The sequence below is a fragment of the Oxyura jamaicensis genome, chromosome 15 (genome assembly GCF_011077185.1).
Source record: "Oxyura jamaicensis isolate SHBP4307 breed ruddy duck chromosome 15, BPBGC_Ojam_1.0, whole genome shotgun sequence".
In the NCBI taxonomy this organism is placed as follows: domain Eukaryota; kingdom Metazoa; phylum Chordata; class Aves; order Anseriformes; family Anatidae; genus Oxyura; species Oxyura jamaicensis.
Window position 1 is genome coordinate 11324098 of NC_048907.1, and position 20640 is coordinate 11344737.

Consider the following 20640-nt stretch of genomic DNA (forward strand, 5'->3'; position numbering starts at 1 on the left):
TGGATTTGGAGCAAATCCATCTGCTTCCCTTTCTTCTTCTCTTTCTGTCTGTACACTTAGTATCTCCTGCTCGTTTTGCTACCCTTCAACCTAACTCCTTTGCTCTCAGATAAACTTTATAGTTGCTAGAATAAACATCAAAAGGATCGAAAAGTGTTAGTTAATCAACGCAGACAAGCTTAAGGATCACCAGCAGTAACTGCTTCCTCCTCGTTAGTCACTAAAATGTAACATGGAAGTCAGAAGACTTGCCTTTGTTCCATAAACTGTATGAATTACCTTTATCTTTTGCTGGTGATGGTAGATCTGCCAGGCGATCTGTACGTGAACAGCACACCACTTCCCAGGTTTCTGCAATGGGAAGAGCAAGAATTTACATTAATTTGTTAGCAATCTACATCAGATAGAATGTTTCATTTCCCTTACTGTCAGTCAGCTAAGCAATGAGAAAAGCTGAGTGCTGAAATGGCATGATAGGTGATCAACATGTTTTTTTTTTTTTTTTTCTTCTATACTGCACCTGATGATGTTAAAATTAAGAAGGAAAGAAACAGGAAGAATGTGGGATATCTTCCTCATCTCGTGGAGACCTGAAATCCCTGCCTTGCTCTCTCATACTTGTGCTCCCTCCTTCATAAACTGAAATAAATGGCTGGGGAGAACAGTATGACTTGCTGAAGAGAAAGGAGCTGATAGTTAACCATCCTGTTTCTGAAAAGAGCCCTGTTCATTCATCCCTGCTGCACAGTCTGCAGGCTAACTCATGAGCAATTATTATGAATGCTTGCATTGGAGGAGGAAAAGGGTACTGACAAACAAGCACCGGGGATGAGCAGTGCCTCAGCTGAATAGGTTGCTGTTTCTCAGCTGATCTGCAGCACCCACTATAGTGTTATAGTGTTCTTATGGAACATCAGAAGCACAGATAAAACACATTGACCTAAGCCACTATGAATCTGACCAATTGTGAACATCTGTCCAGGCTCATAGTCATTTATTTCTGTGACCCTTGTTTCATTCTGTCAACTATTAATGCCCATAAATGGATGCAAAATATGGTTGGGATTCAACCTCAAAGTTATTAATCAGAAGCAGCTAACTATGACACTGCTTTAAATAAAGGATGAGCTTGAAACTTTCTACCAGACATGTTACATTTCCAAAACACATGCACAATATTTTAAATATATATTATATATATATGTATAAAAATAAAATCCCCCACAAACCTTACTTACTCTTACTGGAGGCCTGTAAGGGTCTGACACCTATGGAAAAAGCAGAAATAAAACCATCAGTCTTTCTAAAACTACCCATATGCAGAAAGGTGGGGAATTTCCTTCCTCTGAACAAGTAAAAGCATTTAGAAAGGAATGTTCCAGACAAGTCCCCTGTGACAAGGAAAACCTTAAGACCTTAAAGCAGGCTTAAAACTTCTCTTTCATTCCTTGCACCAAACTCAGCAAAATTTTATGATAAACAGAGCAGCTTCCTAGCAGCATCTGAATAGTACCCATGATTTCCTGAACTTTATAATTGTTCTGAAATAAAAGCATGCATAAAAAAGAGTGCAGAAAACTACTCTCCAAGTGATGCTTTGGGTAAAGATCTTGAAAGGGTTTCCTGCCTCATTTCCCTCTGACTCTGTTTAAAGAAGTCAATAATTCTCTTTGTATTCATGACTGGTGGAGGCTACTGTTGTCTCACCAGAAAAAGAAACTTCTGTCCTGACTTCATGTTCATAGTCTACAAGGCAAATTTACTTATCAGCTGCTCTCTCTCTCTCTCTTTTTTTTTTTTTTTAAGCAACAATCAGTGTGTACTGTAAATCCAGATAAGCTCAAAGGAAGGATATATATTGTTGCCTACCCCTGGAGTCTTCTGCAGCAGTGTATGGTGGACTGTGCCTGGTCTACCTGCTACATCGATAGGGTTTGAAGTCTGCAAGACAAGAACAGTGTGTGAATAAAACTGTTTTATACCAGCATACATTTAACATCTCTATAAGATGTTAATTGCATTAATTAGTCCATGTTTATACTGTACTTTGAACACGCATATTGCTACATTAGTGCTAAATGTTATCTTTTACCGACAGCCAACAGCGTTTAACCACTGTGTCATCTATCATTATTTAGCAGCGGTAACATTATTACGGCAGCACCTCGAAGCCCCAGTTGAAATCCCAACCCCATCGTGCTATGCAGTATGCAAGTGGATGGGAAGAGACAGTCCCTTGCCCCCAGAAGCCTCTTCTTTAGACAAAACAGGCAGCCAGTAGGAGAGGAAACGAGAGAGGTGGCTTGATTCCCTCCATGTTTCAGGCAGCAGCCAGTATCACAGTCAGGAACAGAACAATTCAAGCGCTCCTAGCCCCATATTCCACCTATTGGACTGTGGCCCCTTTTCCAACCGGGGCGAGATGACACAATGCTTACAAAGGCAACAGCCCATCCATTTGCTTCGACAAGACAAAATGAGAAACCTTAGAAGGTGCTTGTGGGTCTTTTATAGCTTTGCATTGTTTATCCCATCATTTTCCAGCAAGAATTAAACACCTCATTGAATGAATCCCTGTTCCTCCTCCTCCTCCGGATCCCACCTGTTGCCCTGTCCTAGACGATCCCCAAGAACTCGTTCGTCTTCTCGCTCTGGAATTCATCCATCTCCCACTCCCAGAGCAACTGCACCTGGTGCCTCCACACAGCTGAGTGCAAAGGGGTGAAACCTCATTCCCCATGTGGTTACTGGGCTCACATTGCAGGTCAAATTATGGTAGATTTCAAACAGTGCAAGGAATGAGTAAAATCATGGGTGTGGGTGGTTTTAATTTGTCAATGACTACGTAACTTCCAGATTCATTGAAAAGAGGATTCTTGTGTGCGTGTAGGTAAGTCAACAAGTTCCCCAGGCAGATCCGAGCTCTCGGGGCCTGTCTGACAGCTGAGGTATATATAAGGTGGCAAATAAGTTACAGCTATCATACAAGCAAGAGTTGTAAGATCACAACATGTTAATATAGCATGGTGTCATCATGTCCCTTTGTCCCCTGGAGAAAGATGTGAAAGCTTCCTCCAGCAAAGTAAACTGAATACTTCTGACCTTTTCAAGTTCTTAGCTTGTGAAAAATGCCTTCGGGAAACTAAATGAGTTTACCGTCAGCCTGGATTTATGTGCAGTGGATTTACACACACAGCTGTAGGCAACTGACACAGGAAGGGGAAAAACAGAACCGAGACCTCTGCTATGGAAAGCAAAAGTGCAGGACTCAGTGTGCCAAAACTAAGTCATCGGGTCTGGAGTGTTTATGAAGGCTTTAGTCAAACAGCCTGGGAGGGAGAGAGCACGGAAAAATGATGCAGTAACGATGCAACAGACTTGAGTGGCTTTGCCCAGCAATTCAACTCCTCCTCTAGAAAACTGGAAAATAATGTGCCAGAGTGGCAGATTCAGTTTTCGACCTATTATTTTTCTTCTCTCTCCCCCCACCCTTTTTTTGGGGATGTTAAGATTGCAGGTAAATACTGCATTGTCCAGAGATCAAGTGATGTTAGTGATTAACCACCAGATCGTGACATTGTGATATTTAAAATCAAGCTAGAAAATGTTCTATGTATCTATCATTAACATGAATTAAAGGCTTGTTATAATACAGCACTAAGTACTGTTTAAAAATGTAAGGGGTCTGTGCTCACGTTTTCTTTCTTGCTGTGCAATCTCTTTGGTCTATTGGCATTTTACAGGGCGATATTATCTATAAAGCTTTGTAGTGAGGATGGAAGCCAAATTATGCTGCTGGTGTATCACAAACTATTAACAGTGGCCTTATGGCAAAACTGAACCCTACTTTCACGTGAGCAAAATTTTGCCATTTCCACCTTATTTGTGCAGCTTTTCTTGAGAAGGAAAACTCAGATCTTGACAACCTGGGGTCTGTAGGAACCCCCTCGCATTCCCTGCAATGACAGCAACAATTTGCAACAATCCCAGCAAGGGCTATCTATGTTCTATCCCTCTTGCTCCCTCTGCTTAGAGGCAACTGCTATTCTTCCTTGTCTGTAGCCATTACATGCAGCACTACTGTAGGAAAAAAAAAAAAAAAAGGCCATTTTAAAGGCTCTGCTATTTGCCAATTATCCAGGAAATAAAATAATCTAAAGGATTCAGTGGGCACTGAGGAAATACTCCAGGTTCCACTGAAAAAATGAAATGAATTGGGAAGATTGCATGAGGCCTTGTTTGCAGTGGTTGCTGATTACTGAATTCCACTCTGTGGGTGACACTGCTGAGGAAAGCACACCACACAGACCTCCTTGGTATGGTTATGGAAAGGACCACGCAATTGCAAACAGAAAAGGACAGGCTATAGTGCAGGTTCGTAATGTCCTCTAACACAGTAGCAGGGCTCTATGGAGATGCAGTTCAAGATAAGAAATCTCTAATACCACTGTATGTAAGGAAGATAAACATATGGCACCTTACAAGTGGAATAAATGCTCTATTTTCAAACAAATGCTATATAGATACCTTTTTTGTTTGGAGGGATTTAATACTTCCTGCACATTTTAAAGTACTTAGTAATAAGAACAAGTATGGGAGAAAAAAAACAGTGCACATCACAGAACTCACTGAAAATGGTGGTTATCATGGCAACATTTCCAAATGCCAATCAGTGCTAGTTGTAATGATACGTTACATTTGCAGTGCACCTTTCAAACACTATCTCAAAGAAGCTTGCAGGCATTAATCAACCCTTATAAACCCACTATAAAGATAACTTTATAGATGAGGAAGCTGAAGAACATAAGATTTAAGCAACTTGCCCAAGGTCAGACAGTGCTGGAGCTGGGAATAAAAATTCAGCTCTTTCAAATTGCTCTACCCATTTACAGCAGTCTCTCCCTATTGTTCCCACACTTGTACAGTCAATTTCTCATTCTTTCTGGAAATAAACACAGTGTATCTTTTGCAATCTCAGTCTGTTAAATTTATAAAATGATTTGGGACTCATTGGTCTATTATTAGCTGTAAATATGTCAATCAAATAATGCATTTATTTGCCTGTATCCTTCTCCAGTTTCAGTTGACCTCCCAGGTGAACCACTACATCCTTTTCCAAGGAACAATCTGTAGTGCCAAGAGAGAACTTCTGCTTAAGTGTTGGCCGCTTTGTGCAGAGGATGCTCACTCTGTGGGGTGATTGCTTCCAACCCTGTGTTGCACTTCTGCTAGTTAAATCATGTGCTACAAAATCACCAGAGACATGACTCTGAATACAGTTTCTCTCCCAGCAAAAGAACAAAGCCTTCAAAGAAGAAGTTTGTACCTTCGGTTGAAATGCTCCCTGAAGTGACCCAAAGGGACCTGAATGTGGAAGCATGGGTGGCATTCCAGGCATTGCTGGAGGATAGGTTGGAAAGAACTACAAAAGAAAAAGAGATGCTTATGTCACAGGACAACTTGAACAATAATGGAGGTAGGTGCCAAGGCTGGCACATACAAAAATAGTACTGTGTCGGACAAGTGCCATGGTGAAAATACACACTAAATTTGCTTTACATTTTTTTAAGAGCAAAGCCAAAACTTGGGAAATGTACTCATTTGATGAGTTTTCTTAATAGTGCTTTAGAAGTGTGCCTTTACAAGTCATGGAACTATTGCAGGAAGCACAGAACGTTCACCATTCTTGGAGGAATTGGAATTAATTTGGTTTCTATCTTCACTTTTGGTTAACTTTTTTCTACAGTAGTAAACAAATTGATCCTGTTTTGGAATGTGACCTGGTATCATTCTCAAAGCAAAAAAGAACCACAAGATGCTGTATTGCACACTAACCACGGGCAACATGCATACCACCTTGTAGTTGCGTGGGCTGGGTTAAGTTTTGCTTAGGCCTCTCCTGAGCACATACAGCAGTTTTCCAAGTCCCAAAACATAGAGAGTTTTTGTGCTTTGGAGCAGTGGGGAGCACCAGGAAGAAACCACCAGTCTGACTTACTCCTGTGACCTGAGCAAAATCTTGTGAAAGAGCCATGCACTCTGGGCTGCTGCACTGTGAGAAGCACCAGCTGCAAAGATACTGCAATGACCACTGATTTAGCGATTTCTGCGCATTCCCTGCCATCCCAGGCACAGCAATACAGAGCCACAGCAGCAGAAATGCAGTAGACAAAGGTTAAAAAAAAAGCTTAAAGAAAATTTTGTACCTTAAAAAATAAGTAAATCAAGACAGAAAAAAAGAGCTTTAGGAATGAATGAATCAAAACACTACTGATCAATCAAAAACAAGCAAAAGAGCAAGCAGAACCATTAACAAAGACACCACCTAGAAAAATAAGCACTCACGTTGGAATGTCGAAAGTAAGGGTTGTCTAATTTGGGAGCGTACTTGTCAAACTGGAAAGAAAAGAGAAAAACAAAAAAAGGAAAACAGGTGAGTTTGTTTTTGACAGTAACAGACACATCAGGATTTCAACACAAATCATCATGACCCATCTGCACAGCATTTAACAGAGCAGAACTGACTGATTATTCCATACTCGCTCATCGGGGAGCTGACTGATTTCCCAGAGCTAACAGGGACAGAAGGGCACTAGCCCCAGGCTTGCAATGGGTGCTGCTGAGTCTTGCTGCAGAATTGTGTTAGCAGGCACTATGTGATGTGGTTCCTTCACTACGAAGAGAACAGTCCTGGTATCTGCAGCGCAGTGAAAGGCAAGTTCAGCTCCAGGTCTAGCTCTGGGATCTGCCCCTGGAGCACTGACCAGGTCACAGACTAGATGGGGAATGATGGTTTCCATTAGACCACAATTTTTACCAATACCTGCTCCCTGTTTTCTGGGATCCTCTAAGTGCCAACAATGTTTGGAAAAGGGCTTAATTGCTTTAGATGCACAAATATCTCTATATTCTCCCTCTTCTGCAAAAGAGAGAGCTCCCTGGAGAAAAACTGATTGTTAACCTTTGCCTTTCCAGCATGGGGTTTTAACACCTCCATGTGTGCAGTCTGTGCCCCGTATTTATTTTCATGACCATTTGTCCTGTACCACCTTGGAAGCCAAAGCGAAGCATATATATGTTGCATTTTAGAACAATATGTACATTCTGCAGGGAGGAGGGAGCGGGGAAGGAGGCAGGGAAGGGAGCTGTAGGACCCCATGAAAAGCTGCTTATTTAGCAAGTCAGCTGCTGTTTCGCACTCCTCTACGTGCAGGAGAGTAGATTTGTAATTTTATTAATTACAGTTATTACTGGAGCCATGTCCCCTCCAGTGTAAATACCATAAATTACCAAACACATGCAGCTGTAAATTTCAACACTCTTCTCTGGTGTTGGGATTAGCAGACCTGATCTAGTGGAATATAAGAAGATGTGAGTGAAATATAACAAAAGAGCCTTACAAGCTGTTTTTGCTATGAAAGCTGACATCAACGGGGCATGGGTGGGAGGGAAGGGAGCTGTTGGCAGGATCAGATATCAGGATTCTTAAATAACACGGGGGATTTCTGAGAGAAGTTTCAAGATTGTTTTACGCAGATCAAGAAAAGAGGAAAAGGTGTTCACACATGAGTACACTGAGCAAACACCTGGGGCTGCATTTTGAGTGGAGGATATTACTTTAATTGTCTCACTGCTAAGCAGATTACAACCCAAGAATGTCATCAGGCAATCAACAGTGGGAAAGAAAAGTGAGAAACATTATGTTCCTTGAATCCTTGGTAGTCCTTCCCAAATGCTGCTTTTGCTGTTAGCCCTTGCTTTTGCTAGCCTTAGGAGAAGATGGCTGCTGCTACATTTTAGACACAGTGTGAAACCGTGAGGGAAAAAAGCTGAATCTTGTTCTTTCAGCCTAACAAAGTAATTCCCAGAAATAGGAGAGCGCATTTTAAAGTACTGACAAAATCCATTTGTAGCAGATCTCTAACAATTTTTTAACAGCTGCAGCAAAGCCCCATTGTCTTACAAGCAGCTTCAATGGAAGAAGACTAAAGCTTATTACATGGCCAGGAGGATCTCTTCCACAAGAACCAGCCATGCACAAATTAGTGCTTGTTGAGGCAGCCAAATAATAAATGCCAACATCGATATAGGTTAGGGAATTAGGAGGAAGAGGGACATCACTCGCATGAAACAGAAGAGCTGCTGAGCTATGGTGAGAGCTCCAGAAACGCCAGCACACTCTGCCCCAGAACGGACGGCGCTGCAGCTGTGGGGACGCGTTTTGTACCAGAGGCCACCGATTTGTGGTGTCCTTGTTTGTGTGTTTTGGTGTGCCAAGGCTCGTGACCCTGAGGAAGGGGAACTGAAGTACCCAGAGGGAACGCAGGAACGGAACTACGGGGACTCCAGACTTGTCTCTCGGGTGCAGTATCTGCACCCTGGGGGCACCTGGGGCCTGCTGTGGATGGAAAGAGGGAGTGCTGGGCCTGCCTCTCCAGGGCCTCGTCAGAGGGGCAGGGACAGCACACCTGGCTGAAATGAAGAGGACTGCTGCTTTATTGTTTTTGACAAGAGTGGGTTAGGCTTTTTGACCAGAGATGCTCTACTTATCCTCACATTTTGGGCTGGGGTACGCACCATGGGAGGTGCAGAGGGCGGCATGAGCGGCGTCTGGGGCAAGCTGGATGGAAAAGGAGTGAATGTGTGCTGGTGGGTGTGTTGGTGCTGATGCGTGTGTTGGTGCTGGTGAAACTCCGCTCTCAGCAGCGGCACCGGGCCAAGTGAGGCAGCGGCCCGGTCCGAACTCTGAACCAAAAACCGGTTGTTCAGCTCTTGCCTGAGCAGTTCGTGATCTAGAGGAGAGAGAGAGAGAAAAAAAAAAGACACAGAGGCCCGTGGGCCTGTGAGTACCACAAAGACGGAGGAGAAAGAGTCAATATTCACCTGGCATTCCCTGTTTCTGCAGGTCATGCTGTGGTGGTTTTCTACGTGAGGACTCATTGGTGGAGGTAAGAGAGATGCCTGTGACAAAGTACCAATCAGAATCCCCGAATGAGGCTGGCAATACATGATTGGTTGGTTGAATGATATCAACAGGCTGGTATCTAAAGGCAAGAGAGAACACCATGAGTCATCACAGCAGAAAACATCATCGGGGCGGCAGCACGCGGCCGCCCGCGCCCCCCGCCCCCGCCCCGCCACCCCGCCCGCGCCCCGGGGGCTTAAAACGCCCGTACCGACCTGGTTCCTCGAGGGTTTTAAAATTCGGAGGCATATGTGTGTGCTGAAAAGGGACGTGGGGCCTGATTCACATTATGCTAACGTATATACATACTTGAAAGGCACCACTCTGACCAGGGCTACAAGGCAGTGAGGGAACGATGGGCCTGGGTGGCTGGAAGCTACCTGCTCTGACGGCTGTTTCTCAACAGGTCCCCGTGCCGCCCTCCCCCTTCTCAGCCCCAGGACATGCAAACAGTGACCAGGAACGTCCATCCCATAAACTGAAGCCTTCTTTGCAATTTTTTAAAATATATTTATTTTTGAAGTCTTAAATACTAAGCAGTCAATTTCCTCAATTTCTAGCAGGCTGTAATTGTCATTTTTTGTGTCCTTGCCTCCAGGCGTTTCTCCTATGAGAAAATACGGAGGAGGAATCAGCAGGAAGAGGAGAGACACTGCACTGGCTCAAGACCTGCAAGAACAAGATGTTCCACCACAGGACCAGTGGTGTCTCCTCAGCAGCTTCCTCTGGAATAACCAAATTACACCCTATCTGAACATAGCTTAGGGTAATGGCAGGCACCAGCACTTTAGAAATGATGTGACTGAGGAGACTAAGAACAAACGTCCGCTTGCCCAGAAATGCCTGGTGGTATCAATTAAATTCATCTGTGATTTTGCCTAAGAGCTTCAAATCGTGGTCAGCATCCAGCATACTAGATGTTTTGTAAGCTGAGAGCAACCTGTGTCACTGTCACCAGCTGCAGATGACACGCGCCCATTCATGACTGACCTACTCACTACTGAACTTACACGAACCTACCTTTTAAGCTGCAGCACTGAATATAAAGGGTCAAATGAATACATGCACTTTGAAGTGTTATTCCATATTCCACAGGCATTTCTTTCACTTAAAGTTTTTCGAGTAACACTAAAAATATCTAAATGACTTTCTGCAAATACATTGTTAAGATCTTCAAAGATAGGCACTCTGATCTAGAATTTCAAGGTCTCTGCTACCACTTGGAAGTATTCATCCTACTGAAAGTCACTTCTGAAGGCAAATTTTGGATGCCTAGTTCATTTGCTTTTTGAGTAATTATGTGCTACTAAGAGCAGGTACTGTGTACTTTTACAATCTGTATAATAATAATATTTACATATGGACAGAAATGGAGAGCAAAAAGTACATATACTTGTGATACTAAAGACTAAGGCACTAGACCAAAAGAATCTATAATGGGCTCACCTCAAAAAAAAAAGAGGCTGAAAACACTTAGGACCAAGACCTAACATCTTTAGAAAATAAGAATATGATTCCATGTGTGTGTGTTTATGCATTTAAATCTGGCATGACTTGAAGAAACCAAATCCTTCTGTTAGCATCAAGATAATCCACTTTATGTTTTTCTGGAGGGAGAGATAAAAGCAAGTTGGCAGTTTTAAGTGTTCTGATATCCAATTTCTTTAAGAGACTTGAAGCCAGACTGATAGATTTGCAGCTGGCTCCAGCCCATAGCAATGCACCACAACTCTGGCCTCTGTCAGGACAAGAAAAGGCCTGAAGATGTTTGGAGAAGCAGTGCAGCACTTGGAGGAGTAGCTGCTCCATAGGAAGGTCTGTTGGGTAAAAACCCAGCTCCGTGAGACACTCCGGGCAATGTTAAATTAGAACTAAGTTCTTGTGCCTACCAGCGATGCCTTCTTATGGGTCTGGCCACGTACAACGTAACTAGGAGCAGACCTCTGAATGCCCAAACATCACAGTAAGTGTGCACACATGAGGTGGGCACGGAAGAAGGAAGTTAATTCTGCTCATATTGCCAGGTACCCTCGCATTCAGAAGAGAACACACAAAGACCAGCGTTTCCGCTGTGTCATACACTGGAGCTGCTGTTAGTGCCCTTGAATAGAGGGCAGCAGCCCGCATGAGGGTTGCTCCTAAGTTACTTGCATAAGCTTTAGGTTTTCAAAGGAAGAAATGGCACCAGAAGTGCATTCTTGTTATTCAGAGATCTGAATTTGTACCATCAGTGAGGGAAGAACTTGGTGCTCTGCTTTTCTTCTTGGTAACAGTGACAAGTGTGCCAAAGCAACTTTAAAGGAAGGACATTTTTTCCTCTGAAGTAGGAGGAATAAAAAGATAACAAAAGGAGACTTCAAAGGGCCATGCCCTCTTTTAGGCTTTTCTAAGCTGGAGCTTTTACTGAGAGCACACATGCACTCAAAGAGTACAACAAGGACCATGCTGGTAGTGGCAGCTGGATCCTAGCTCTCCAAGGCTGCTCAGCAATATTGGTTGCTTTTAACAAACTTTTATGTGAATGACAACAGAAGCTGCTGGCTATGCAGCGCTCTGTATCGATTTTATGATGTGCCAGTTTGCAGGCTTTTCATATAATGCAGACAAGAGTCATTTCACTGTCTGTAGGGTTAGACACCCAGACCTTTCCCTCCACTAACTTAGGCCTCTCCTGCTTCAATTGCAGGAGAAATCCTTTTAGTAGGAGCCTGACTGTTAGCATTTCCTGGCAAGCTGCTGAATGTGAATAGGTCACTTGATCTTGCACCTCCTGAAGTTAATGGTGAAAACATACTTGCTTTCAGTGACTGCAATATCATGCTTTTAGCGAGCACATTGCTATTTCCTTTTGCAATTCTTTCAAAGTCTCCATCACAGTAGTTCTTTGCCTTAAACAGGGGAAGCAATGAATAGGTCTCCCACAGTGCTGCCAACATCTTCCCAGCAATGTGGCTGAAATTCTAGAGAGTGCCAGGGCCTGTGAAAGCTGTCAGCTTTGGCCTATGTGGTCCTGCTTCTGGCTAGGAACCCGCGGCACTTTTCTCTATCACCGTTCTGAGAGCTCAGTTCGGACCAATTCACATTTCTCTCTCATTTAAAGAAGTAGTTCAGAATAATGGCACATTATTTAGTTCCTGAAAGAAAAAAACAAGGGGATGCAAAGCTATCAGAATTCTCAGCAGCAAATCTGCACTCTCCTTATTCCTTTAACTTGCTTCATAGGAAATGGAGGGTGCCTTTTTTTTTTTTTTCCCAAATGCTTGTCCTGTTTAATCCCTGCTGAGTTCGCTGCAGAATCAAATGCCAGATCAAAAGGAGGCCCCAGCAAGTCAGAGTTACAGGGAAGTCTCCAGCTGCCAGGGTCTCTTCCAGGGACAGCTGTAGGCTAATGGATAAGCTATAAAGAGGGCATTTAGGGCAGAAGTGACAATGGAACCGGGACCAGGGTGAACAAAGAAAACTTTTTAAAGGGATGCAAAGACAGTGAGTGTTGAGCAGCAGAGGCTGTCAGTTGAGCTCTCTCTGCCTCATACAGAAAGGCCAAGCACCCACAAACACACAGGGTTTGTGCTGCCACAGGCAGAGGACCCTGCTCTGCCGGCAGGATGTGCTGCTTTTCGAAGGATTGGAGCAAGGCATAAGCGTAGGGGCTTCCCACTTGTTCAATTAGAACAACTTTCTGGGCTGATTAGAAGTATTTTTTTTTTCTAAGTCAGTTCTAATAGCAGCAGTTTTCATTGGAGTGGGGGAAAAAAGGGGAGAATGGCAAATTAAACTTCAGTCCTTTCCTAATCTAAAAAACGTCTGATGACTGGAATGCCACAATCAATAGCTCATGCCCTGAAAAAGAGATTTTTTTGTGGAAAAAAGCCATTTTGAAGACTTCTTATAGGAAGCTACAGTTCTATTTCTACAGTCTCTCAACTGGTAAAGCCCGTCCAGGTCTCCTGTTTCACGAGTACTCTCATAGTTCCAGCACACACTGCCTGTGGAGGTGTCTGCATGGCTTTATTTTACCTGCCCACCAGCCTGCCCATCTCTCAACACCCTCCAGTGCATGCATGGCAGATCAGCCCTGGAAGAAGACGGGAACCTACCCGCAGGGTGACCTGGTATCACGAGGCTGTTGGTGGGTAACGCTGGTGGAGGTGGCAGCGTGGGTGGGGTGGCGAACATGGCCGGATGGTGCTGGTGTTGAGTCTGCGATCTGAGAGAGAAGTGCGAGGTAGCAAGATTAGAGATGGAGAGGGGCAGGGCCGGGCCGGAGGAATGGTGCGGAGGAATCTGGGGAGAGAGGGGGAGGTGTTTCGGCAGGCTGATGCTTGTTGCACTGCTAGCACTGCTGCTCCGGCTGCAGAGAGAAAAAGATGGGGGAGAGGGGGAAGAGAGACAGAAACCGTGTTACAATACAAGACTGAAACAGCGCAAGAAATACACTGCAGAAACAACACGACTAGATAACACTGATCTCCCCCCTTTTTTTACCTTTTTTTTTTTTTTTTTTTTTGAATGGCAGTGGAGAGAGTAACAAATCTTAATGAACTCCTCCAGCAGGGCAGGACTGCGCTTTGGCTCTCTGGAGAGACATTTCCTCTTGTGCTTGGGCAGGTTATAATGCTCAGAGCTATCTGTGAGACACCGATGAAGGCCACAGGCACCTGGATTTTGCACCTTTATTTAGCCTCTGATGACCTTGCAGTGGCCACGTGCATCCTTGTGATTGTATGAAGCGGTTACTCTAATTTCTGTTACTCTGGGTGTATGGAGCTACACGGGGTGAGTGACTTGGGGACCAGGTTTTATCTGCTGTGCCTACTGTGCAGTTCTGTTCACACAAGCATGTGAACACACACCATGTTAATGTATTACTCTCACAACAATTCTGTATTTTAAATCTTTTTTATTATTATTACTCTGTTGCAAGTGATCGAACTTTTGTGGGGTGAAAGGCATTATCACTGCAGTTATTATTTATTTTAATTCCCACAACAGCAGTACTTGTTGCAGTAGATACCTCTGAGATTTCTTTAGTAGTTTGAAATATTATTTATCATTTATACTATGGCAGCGTTTACAGGGTACAACCAAGATCTTAAGTATGCAGGATACTACAAAATACAAACGTAATGACAGACCTCTGTCATATTTTGACCCTTGCACAGCCAAATATGATGTTTTAAATCAGTTTTCTAACCTCGTTTCACTAGCCTAGTTCTGGTCTGGGAGGCATGCTTTCTGTACAAGCAAAAAGACGGCAGAGGTTCCACTTGACTGGATAAACTCTTCTCTCTAGAAACTCTTTTTCCATACCATTTTCATCCATTCTACTTACTGGATGGAGGCAATTTGAACAGCGAAGCTAAGCCTCCTGCTAGATCTGAACATGTCAAATTAAGCAGATTTCTCAGCCTACATGGGAATACTGTTCTAAGGGGCACAGCATTTTCTGATACAGTTACCCCTCTTTGGATGCCGGTGAACCAACAAAATAATGAATAACCATGAACAACCTGCCCACTTCAACATAAGTCTTTCCCTGAGTACAAAATGAGGGAGTTCAAACTCAAGCTACCTTAAATTTCTAAAGCAAGCACTGGCTGCCTCAGACAGGACAGTGCTCAACTCCACTGGAAACTGGACCTAGAAGAACTTCACCCCACAGTTCCACATGCCTTTCTTCCAGAAAGGAAGCATTTACCACCACGTTTCAAATGCAGCTACCCACCACTACTGGAAAATCTGCCTCCTACCCAGCCAGGATGGCTCCCTTGGCTCCCATCCTCTCAAATTCTACCCCTTTTGAAGCAAGCATTACCCCGCAGCAGCATAAAGCTGACACGAGTGTCCCGTTCCCCTACCTGATATTATTGAGTCCGTTGTGGGCCACCTGGTGATGCACTTGGTAATTGAGAGGTGGAGGGATGTGACTCGGAGGCTGGGTCCGAAGCTCAGGTATTAGCTGAGGCTGCGACTGCGGCCGAGGTTGAGGTTGTGACTGTGGCCGAGGCTGCGGCTGAGGCGTGAGCCTTGGTGGTGCTGGTGCTGAAATCACGGGCTCCTTCTTCAACAGAGGGCTTGCTCTGGCGCTCGACGTGGGCGCTGAGGAAGTAGAAGTCACAACGGCAGCTACTGGCTGGGGGCTGGGGATGGGCAGGGCGAAGGGCACGTCGGTGCTCAGTTCCCGGCTCCGCTCTAGCCCAGACACCTTTGGGACATTGGCTGCTTTTGCTTCTGGCTTGTCATTCAAGGTGGGACCTTAAGGAGCAACAAGAAAAAACACAAGGCACATGCTGAAAGGTCTGTTTGTTTCTCTGAAGGGTAGAATGTATGTCTGATACAAACCAAGTCAACTCTCAGCTTGTGGGAGCATCGTGGGAGCACTACTCTTACAGGATGGATGTGTGTTTGTGTGTCTGCCCTTCCACTGTCCTTGACTGGCTGCTCAGTACTCCTTAGCATGTAAGACTTAGCTGTCAGTAAATACATGCATACTACAAAGAACATACAGCTTTGTGACTTCTGCAGAGTCCCAAGGTTACGTACAGTAGGAGTGTGAACATGTCTCAAGTTACTGCTGCAGTATTTCCTGCTCATGTCAGATTTAAGGCCATTAATAAACTCATGAACACAAGCCTGATCATGAAGGCATTTCGTTTTCTCAATGGTCTTTCCAGGTAATCTACAGTGTGTTTAGGCTCAACTCCAGCAATGAGGCACCGTGACCCAAGCACTGATCATTAATGACAAGCCTACCAGGCCTCTAGGAGGAGGCTACCTGGGATCTTTGTGTAGCAAGGGATGGGGCAGCTCTGCTGCAAAGCTGTGACATTGCCATTCCTAGGCCACGCGCTTGGGTGGAAGAACGGAACAGAAAAGGCTTGAAAAATTCAGTCAGAGGTGCAGTGAGGACCTACATGTCATCTATCTCACCTTCAGTAATGCACATGCCTGTATGCAAGGCACGTCAAAGCAATAACGAATGCTGTAACCTTGCCAAATGCACCTATGGTGGGAATTCCACATGGGATTACTCCTTTCATGAGACCAAGTATTTTCATTTTTCCAAATTAAGCTAAAACAGCAGTAAGAAAGGGTTAAAAGCCAGAAAGGAAATGGGAAAAGGGAGGAAAAATAGAGAGTTTGGATTGAGCTGTATCCAAAAGGCCAAAGAGACCCAAAAGGACCAACAAGAACAAGATTCAGCTCCCACCGTAACTGCTTTTCAACAGAATCTGTGTATCCTTGAGTGCACATACACCCACCATCACAAGAAAAGCTTACAAAACCAGTGCTTGTCCACGTGTTTCACATGCACGCACAGCACTGCCAGTCAAGGTACGTGCTTTTATTATCCACCAGAACGTGTTGGGGGGGCTGTGTGCGTCCAGCTGGCTTGCAGACATGCAGGAGATGCTACCTACACTCATTAACACGCTCCCAACACCCTCATGAACAAATTCCACCTTTGAAATGTTCCCGTCTCATCAAAGGACGGAGCCAGTTCCTGGTGTGGGAGGTGTGGAAATAAGACACAACACACACGGGGAGCTAATTCTGGCAGTGCAGAAGGTCTGACCAGCGTTTCCTAACGCAGCCTGCATGAAGCCAGAGCTGTCGCTGCCTTGGCTTCAGCCCCTTCAGGGCCACCATTAGGCAAGAAGAGGCCAGCGATGAACCAGACCCTGTGAAACACCAGCTTGCTTTCGATAAAGAAAATGCCCACGCGGTGATGGCGTCTCCTTCCGTGAGACACAAGTCAGCTTCCTACACTGCTTCTGGCTCTGCCTGTACTCCCACCGTCCCGTTCCCTTCGTGAACCAACCCATCCATAACCACATCCATATATATTTTCAGAACACGAAGAGAGAACGACAGAAGCACATAGATAACTGCATTTATCAGTTGAATAAGATAACTACATGAATATAGATAACTATATTCATCAGCTGAGTAAGTCTGAAGGCTTGCAGCCTCAGACTGCAAATAACAGGAACAGACATTTCCACTCACCGGTGCTTTGGCTGGAAGCAAGCAGGACTGGCCCTGTGCTTCCCTGCACCTTACACAACCTTACAGGTTGGACACAATGTCTTGAGGTCCTAATTATTCACTACATCAAATACAAGGCCAACTCTCATTTCAGTGGATTTCTTTTTCAAATGCCAGTTAATGTATCACAGGTACCCTGGTTCTGAAGCTGTAACTAAACAGGCTCAGTTCTGATGCTATTTAGGGTGACAAATAATTGATTTCTAAAATCAAATTCTCATTGCTTTTGTGCTTTTGTGCACTGATATTTTTTACAATGCCATCCGTGTTCATAAATTCTCCTCAGATGTTGTTGCTAACAATTGAAAAATTGTCATTGACTAGTCAAGCCAGGGGTCCACACGCTGCATGGTAGAGGCAGTGCACTCACAGCTGCAGATCCCACTGTTTGTCAGGAGCTACCCATTAAAAGCAATTGGGTTTCATTCCTGACCATAGGTTTCCTGAGAGCCTATTAGCTCCTTCCATCCAACAGGCCTCCTCCTACAGGGTTAAACTTCTTATCGTGTAATTATAGGCAATGTAGACTAATGGTGTATATTCAAAACACACTGGCACCACAAAAGTTAGTTGAGTAAAAAGTCAATTAGATCCAAAACGAATCAATAAAGTCCCACATTAAAACCAGCTGTTTGACCAGCTTTATGTACAACTATTGATTCCCTGTGGTTTCGGCATTAGTTCTCATTTGCAATTTTCTCAAAGCAGAATCTCATGCTCCCTTGCTGGCTGAATTAACCGGCCAGCCTAGTTGCGTTAGTTAGCATGAGGGGTACATCACCGATTGCTGCTGCCAACTTGCATGTCTCAGGTTGCAGCACTCTAACACTTCTGTGTTTCACTCTTGAGAACAATTCAAAAACTAATGAAAATACATTTTTTTTTTTCCCATGGAAAAGCTACAGGCATGAGTGAGAATGTCTTCTCTCCTTTCATAGACATGTTGGGCAAAAGGAGGAGCACTGAGAAAGGAAAGCGACAGTGTGAAATCATGGGCAAGCACGGACAGGCATGTGAGCGAAATCCCCAAGCCTTCTCAGCCACCACAAGGGACGGAAGGTGGGCGAATCCAGGTGTTTTGGTGACTTTGCTGTTTCCACTTCTGGAGGCTGTGATGCAGCACATGAGAGAGAAGCTGCTTCATGTGGCCGACTTGAGCATGAACTGCCATGGGCAAAGGGAAAGTTCTCACTTCTGGGTGTTTCACCTAAGTCTCTGGTGGAATAGACTTAGAGAAAATGGAAAGCAGGTGCCCAAAAGGAAATACATCTCATTCACGTGCCTCTAGTCTAGCAAAAACAAAAGGTGCTTATCAGCAGAACCTTAAGACCCTTCACTTCTCCTAACTCTGTGGAGTGCCATGCCACGAAGGACGTACTCTGCATGTTTTATTTCTGTATATATGCTCATTGGGAGCAGATGTCCTGGTTTCTTTCCTTCCTTTTATACTCTTCTACCAGCTCTCCTGCTTGTTCAGTGCCTGTTTCCAATGCCCACTCACTAGCTACCTGTATTCCAGAGGTCTCCAGAAACTTGAAAATTTCAAGGTAATTTTAACTGTGAAATGAAAGAAATGATGAATTTGAAGGGTGCAGTTACCTGGTTTCTTAGGTACTTAACAAGATCCTTCTCAAACCTATCACAAAAAGCTCCTGTCCAACACTTTACTCTCCATTCATATAAAGGTTTCTGAGTTCTCTCCTCTGAACTCCCTCATAAAGTTAATTTTCATGATTTTAACTAGAGGTGTTGCCCATTCCGATCAGGATCCATACCTTCACAGTTTCTCCTGCATGCCCCTCCTAAGGGAACTACACGCTCATATGCCCAAATAAATTCCCTCCAATCAACCAGGCTGACTGCCAGTCACGCATGGAAACATCCCCAGGAAAGAGACTGGATATTCTCTTGGTCACGGCTGGGTCAGGTTTTACAGAGGTTCTTTCACAAAGTTTTGTGCTTTGGCTCCTCACCTGCTCTGAGCAGAGCAAGCACAGAGCTGAGCACCACTGCCCTGACAAAAGCACAGACCCGCCAGACCACACCACGAAGTTCTAGAGACAAAAATGTGTTTGTTTTTACCAGGTCCTAGAGTCATTTTCATGCTTAATGATAACAGGCTGAGCCAATTTGCCTAAGACTTGACAGTCAGCTCCAATAATTCAACCTTAATTAAACCTGAACGCATGTCAGTTCAGCTCGTCCCTTCACAGGAAATCTGACATTAGCAATGATTCATGTTTCAGCCCTGCTCTGGGAAGGCTGGATCACATCTGCCGTTCTCCGCCATGCGGAGCGCTACCCCTTTTCAGCATGCCAACTTTGTTTATTTTCTAACCAAACACTTTGGACTTCTTCCATTGAGAGGTCTTCTTAAATGAACAGACAGTGGGACATGTCTTGATTTCACCGGGATGAATGATGACTTGGTGCGAGAGACGAAAGAAAGCACTGGAGCTGCTCTAACCAAAAAATAAGTAAGTAAAACCAGCCTGAGCTTACCCTCCTTAATCAACCGATCTGTCACTCGTAGTGTTGCGAAATCGTAGCCTTCCTGTGACTTGGGCTACATCCCATTCCATTTTAATTGGTTAAGATGAAAGCTTTTAATTACTTCTAAAAGCACAGAGAGCCTTAGCTACTGCTACTAACAAGAGTTGAAGTAGAAGCGTGAAGTCAGCTACAGCTGAATTTGCTGGAAAAAGTACCTTTCGGAAAGAATCACGCGAACCTCAAACACCATCAGCACGGACCCAACATGAAATTTCACTGGATTTAAGATCTGTGACTGGAATAAACAAGTGCTGCTCATCCGCACAGCTGTACAGCGTGACATGCTTGCCAGCGTGTAAGTACACAGCATTGCAGGCTAAATACAATACAGAAAGTCCCAGACACAAATTAAACCTTTCTGTTACAGGAATTTGCTTTCAAGCTGATTAAAAGTAGCTCAAGTGCAAGGGATTAAACATGTAAAGGCTGCTTTGAGGACTCCAATAAGCAGTTACTGTGTTATACAAACAGTACTTAGGGCAATAGCATTTCCAGGGCTGCCTCTTGCTCTTTGCAAGCTGCTGGTTGTTGCTGAAAGGGGACTGTCAACACACGTACAATGTGATTGGAAATAATCTAATCTTGCTTGCACGCCTTTCCTTTGTCTCTTGAAAAAAAAAGAAAGTGGAGTCATTCAGATGTCTTTCTGCAGTCTCCCTCGTATTCAAACAGCAAGGGTGATGGGGTGATGTGAGAAAGAAATTCCTCTCTTACATCCATCAATGACATCTTTACCAATGGCAATGTCCCAAGAAACACAACCACCACCATCTGCAGCCTATCTATCCACCCTGTACACATCTTTGAAAACAGACATAAGCCAGGCTGGCTGTTTCGAACCCCGTTTCATATTATAATTCCAGCAAGAAGTGCTGCAAAAGCATCACCGCAGGAATTACAGGGACATATGTGGCAAGAAGCTGAGTATTTTGGAGCTGGCTGATGAGTCCCAGAGCTGAGTTTTGAACCATCAGCATTAGGAGCCGGTACAGAACTGCACGATTTTACAGCAGTAGGGCAAAACAAAGAAACTCCTAAAGTAACTTATTTGGTGAACTTCAGCAAAACCTTTA

At 44.3% G+C, this 20640-nt stretch overlaps 1 protein-coding gene across 21 annotated transcripts in view; it reads right to left on the bottom strand.

The window, feature by feature from the left end:
* Positions 1–20640, bottom strand: part of FBRSL1 (fibrosin like 1) — a 514295-nt gene that overhangs the window by 11649 nt on the left and 482006 nt on the right. For 11 of the 21 annotated variants that reach the window (XM_035340845.1, XM_035340841.1, XM_035340842.1 and 8 more), the window contains 8 exons: positions 14824–15220; positions 13063–13316; positions 8557–8792; positions 6346–6396; positions 5327–5422; positions 1870–1941; positions 1230–1268; positions 280–351 (listed from right to left, as the gene is read on the bottom strand). In XM_035340845.1, the coding sequence (XP_035196736.1) occupies positions 280–351; positions 1230–1268; positions 1870–1941; positions 5327–5422; positions 6346–6396; positions 8557–8792; positions 13063–13316; positions 14824–15220 (1217 nt within the window). Of the gene's footprint in view, positions 1–279; positions 352–1229; positions 1269–1869; positions 1942–5326; positions 5423–6345; positions 6397–8556; positions 8793–8883; positions 9045–13062; positions 13317–14823; positions 15221–20640 lie in introns of all 21 variants that reach the window. The other 10 variants (XM_035340848.1, XM_035340849.1, XM_035340830.1 and 7 more) reach the window with 10 other exon arrangements.